This window comes from Trichosurus vulpecula, chromosome 7 (assembly GCF_011100635.1).
Source record: "Trichosurus vulpecula isolate mTriVul1 chromosome 7, mTriVul1.pri, whole genome shotgun sequence".
Taxonomy (NCBI): domain Eukaryota; kingdom Metazoa; phylum Chordata; class Mammalia; order Diprotodontia; family Phalangeridae; genus Trichosurus; species Trichosurus vulpecula.
The window spans coordinates 120,182,638-120,187,419 of NC_050579.1; the positions used below are offsets into that span (position 1 = coordinate 120,182,638).

The 4,782-nt window shown below is 42.9% G+C and overlaps 1 protein-coding gene across 1 annotated transcript; it reads left to right on the plus strand.

Annotated features, from left to right (window-relative positions):
- Positions 1–209: 209 nt before the first annotated feature.
- CITED2 (Cbp/p300 interacting transactivator with Glu/Asp rich carboxy-terminal domain 2) lies at positions 210–3,302 on the plus strand. Its single transcript, XM_036768997.1, has 2 exons — positions 210–462; positions 1,027–3,302. Exon 2 carries the CDS (start codon positions 1,035–1,037, stop codon positions 1,776–1,778), a length of 744 nt encoding a protein of 247 aa, XP_036624892.1. The 5' UTR covers positions 210–462; positions 1,027–1,034; the 3' UTR covers positions 1,779–3,302.
- The last annotated feature ends 1,480 nt before the right edge of the window (positions 3,303–4,782 follow it).

Genomic DNA, 4,782 nt, shown 5'->3' on the forward strand with positions numbered 1-4,782 from the left:
GCAGCCGGGGCGCACTGTTCCGCAGGCGGGGCCCCTAGCCAGCAGCATCCCCCACACGTGCCGCCCTGCAGTGGGGGACTGGACTACCTGGATCCCTTCCAGTTGAGTCCGCGCCGGGCCAGCCTGAACTCCAGGTTTTCGTTTTGATTGCCTGTGAGGCTGTTGCTCCTCCCTTCCTGAAATCCTATATTAACTGTGGCCAAAGCTGTAAGAAACATAGCTCATTGTTGGCAAATGCCGATGAGCTTTGCTGAGGAGTAAGGGGAAGCGAAGGGGGAAAATAAAAGAGAAAGGGGCTTGGGTCTTCAGGCGAAGCAGCAGCAGCAACACGACGACAGCAGTAATATCACGTAACCATTCTCGGAGGAAACCAGGAAAATACTCTATATGCAGCTGGGCGGTTTTTAAACTGAGCGATTCTACCAACAACCTTCCGAGCAGAAAGAGCAAAGACCGGAGAAGGTAAGTGTTGCCGGCGAATCTCCTGCAACTTGCAGGGTTTGCCTTCAGCAAGAGTGGTAGCCTGTGCAAGGGAAATAACAGGATGGGTATGGTGGATTTCATTTTAAAAGTTCTTGTGGCGGGGTTCAAGGAGACTTCCTTTATTAACCTCTGGGGTGTCGGCTTTCGTCCCCTCGCTGCCTTGTTTTTGCTTTTTGTTTTGTTTTTGTGGGGAGGATTAGCCTTCCTCCTCCCACCTTTTGGTGCATATTGGTGGGGACGTTTGGGGGGCGTCACTGGGCTTGCTCCCCAGCAGCGAAAGGGACGGTTTCTGCAGTGTCGGGCACTTTTCTGGGTGGCAGGTCTGCGGGAGTTAGGAAGTGGGGCGGTTGGGGCAGGAGAGGCGGCGTCAGCGGCAGGCTATTGCTCCGCGGACTTACAGCCCTTCGGTTCAGTGTGCCGAGGGCGGCTGCGAGCTCTCTTTGGGGGCAGAAGCTGGGAGGCAAGGGAGCAGGGTGTGCGATCTGGAGACACGTGTGGTGGGGATTTATATATCTTCCCTGCATTTTTTTTATAAACTTTCAGGGTTGGAAATGGCTGACCACATGATGGCCATGAACCACGGGCGCTTCCCCGATGGCACCAACGGGCTGCATCACCATCCTGCTCATCGTATGGGAATGGGTCAGTTTCCAAGCCCCCATCACCACCACCAGCAACAACAACAACACGCCTTCAATGCCTTAATGGGCGAGCATATACACTATGGCGCTGGTAATATGAATGCCACTAGCGGGATCAGACATGCGATGGGGCCAGGGACTGTGAATGGAGGGCACCCCCCCAGCACTATGCCCCCCACGGCCAGATTTAACAACTCCCAGTTCATGGGGCCCCCGGTCGCCAGCCAGGGAGGTTCCTTACCGGCCAGCATGCAGCTGCAGAAGCTAAACAACCAGTATTTCAACCATCACCCTTATCCCCACAACCACTATATGCCGGATTTGCACCCTGCAAGCCACCAGATGAACGGGACGAACCAGCATTTCAGAGATTGCAACCCAAAGCACAGCAATAGCAGCGGCAACAGCGGCGGTAGCAGCAGCAGCAGCAGCAGCAGCAACATGCCTTCCTCGGTTCCCCACGTCCCTGCTGCGATGCTGCCTCCCAATGTCATAGACACTGACTTCATAGACGAGGAAGTGCTCATGTCCTTAGTGATAGAAATGGGTTTGGACCGCATCAAGGAGCTGCCTGAACTCTGGCTGGGACAAAACGAGTTTGATTTTATGACGGACTTCGTGTGCAAACAGCAGCCTAGCAGAGTGAGCTGCTGACTTAATTTAAACAACAACCACCACCACCACCACCACAACAACAACAACAACCACAACAACAAAAGAAACAGATCCGACTTTTTCAGTGTGAATTAAAAACATTCCCTTAGACACAGTATCTCGCTTTTCAGGTCTTGAACGGTTTGAGAACTTGGAAAACAGAGTAAACTATAAAACTTGTATAAATTGGTTTAAAAGAAAATTGCTGCCACTTTTTTGTTTTTTGTTTTTCTGTTTTGTTTTTTTGTAGCCTTGACATTCACCTCCCTTATGTAGTAGTAATATCTAGCTAACTGGGTCTTTTCTGTTGTTTTTACTCCTTATTTCCTCACTTAATTTCTACAGTGCTCAACTGTTAGATATTAATCTTGGCAAACTGCTTAATCTTGTGGATTTTGTAGATGGTTTCAAATGACTGAACTGCATTCAAATTATGAGTGGAAGGAAAAATTGCATTAGTTGGTTGCATGAACTTTGAAGGGCAGATATTACTGCACAAACGCTGCCATCTCGCTTCATTTTTAACTATGCATTGGAGTACAGACTAATTTTAAAAATATGCTAAACTGGAAGTTTAAACAGATGTGGGCCAAACCATTCTGGATCAGGAAAAGTAATACTGTTACTTTAAAGTCTGCTACCCATCCCCCTCCCCCATATGTACAGACAATAATATGGTGTGGAATGTAGTCAGTGGCAACATTTCACAGATTTTTATTTTGTTTCTGTCTTCAACATTTTTGACACTGTGCTAATAGTTTATTCAGTACATGAAAAAGATACTACTGTGTTGAAAGCTTTTTAGGAAATTTTGACAGTATTTTTGTACAAAACATTTTTTTGAAAAAATACTTGTTAATTTATTCTATTTTAATTTGCCAATGTCAATAAAAAGTTAAGAAATATTTCAGTTTTTCTAGAAGTCATTTACAAAGGGTGGGGATGCTTTTCATTTGGATTTTTTGGTTGGTCCTTCACTCTCCTACTCCCCCTCCTGCCTACCCCGCAGCCCCCCAGTGGACCATTTTAACAATAAGCTGCTGATGAGAACAAACATTCCAAAGGAGAAATTACTGGGCACCAATGCAGGTCATGGTGAGCTTGGGGGGGGGGGTGGCAGGGAAGGGAGGGTACAGGATTTGACCAGAACTGGCATCACACCACATTGTTATCATTGGAACATTAGTGTGGGTTAATCCCAAACTGCGAAGTTGTCAGAGCAACTTTTTTTTTTCCATTTGCCAACGCATTCAAAGGTAACCCAGAATTAAACCTGCCGGATTGATTAAATTTTAATCTTACACTGTTTTGTTTACACCTAAATTTGGATTCTCTTTTTATATTTATTTTTAAACTCTACCTGGGTGGGTTTGATCAATAATACTTTGGGGAGATGTATAGAGAAAGGTATAACAAATACATTTCTCTTTAGTGGTAAGACTAGGCTTCCTCTATAAAGAGAGAGGAGCACATATTTTCTAGCCTCATCAGAAGGGGTTTCAGACTGATTTGTAGTCCTTGCCCAAAAAAAACAAAAACCCCTTTTTGATTTGGATCATCTTCCTTGTTCTGCTAATGACACTTAAATTTTCACTTAACCAGGTTCGACTCAAAAGTAATTAAATTCTATCACTGTCCCATACACATCCCCAATCAGCCTATGCCCCCTCCTTTTTTTCCCACTATATAGCATTTCTTCTAAACTTCCATGCCTTGAGTTCCAAGTAATTGAAATTTTACTTAGGTGTATAATGAAAGAAGAATATATTTGTGTTACACGGGTGGCAGATTTTATCTTGTAAAAAAGAAATTGGGGAAAAGGTAATATTGTTTCTATCTCAAATTATCCCAGCTGGTTGGAAAAAGAATTTTGCTTTGTTTTCCTTTTAATGTTTCCATGACTTCCTTGTGTTTATAAAATCAACACACCTAAACTCACGAAAGGATGTAGACTTTTCTTTTTATTTAACCTTATAGAAAGTGGTGAAGGCTAGGGAAAACCATACTAGTAATATTTGAAAAGCAGGATTTAGTCTGTTTAACAGTATAGATTCTTCAATCCCCAAGTCAACTTTTTAAGACTGCTTAGGGGTGGTGATGGAAGTAGGGAGGTGTTGGTTAAGTGTTGTATTACAATGTGTCTAGCATCAAACCCATTTAACTTATAATTTGTATCAACTCCAACAAATTACAATTCTAGGTATGGACATAATTCATTACATGACATCCTGTGGTAAAGATTGGGTATATAAGGTTAAGACGTACATTCCGTTGAATTTTTTTATACTTTGTAGTTGATGCTACCTCATTAAAAACTAAGTTCTATGTTTCCCATTTCTTTGAGTATTCTGCAATATGTAAGTCACATTTTGCACACCCCCCCCCAAGTCATCAGTATCTGCTGATCCAGATTTTTCTACTTTAATAAATAGTTAAACTGAAGTTTTCCTTCACTCCAGCATGTCAATACTACATCTGCAATCAGCAGTAAATCTTCCAAGCTAAGCATTTTCACAGTAAGTTTGTTTCAGAGGCTCAAGTGGAAAATATATTTGCATGCATATTAATATCCAAATCCTTTTCTGTAGTCTAGCTCTTTTTCACTTGTGCCAGGAAAAAAAAAAAGCTTTTGGAAGCATTGTTTTTGCATGGGGAAAAGTAGAAAAACAATTTCCTTTTCTATTCCCCACCCCCTTCCCTCTCCCCCCTCCCCCTATCCCACCATTTACTAAGCCAGGGAATTGTCACAACACCTGCTCTATCACTGAATTCCTCCTGTTCCTGAGAATGCTGCTACCATGCATGTATAGATGGAGAGATGGCAAAGGGCTATTATTAGATCCCTGTGTCTGTTCTTGCTAGAGCAGGCAAATCAAATACAAGAAGTAGGTTAAAAGCAAAATTTCTCTTTGGTAAAAATGCTAATTTTTCCTCTCTCTTCAATGAATCTTTTTTTTTTCATTAAAACTATTCCTCTGGTCAACAATTGGCTGGATTCTATTTG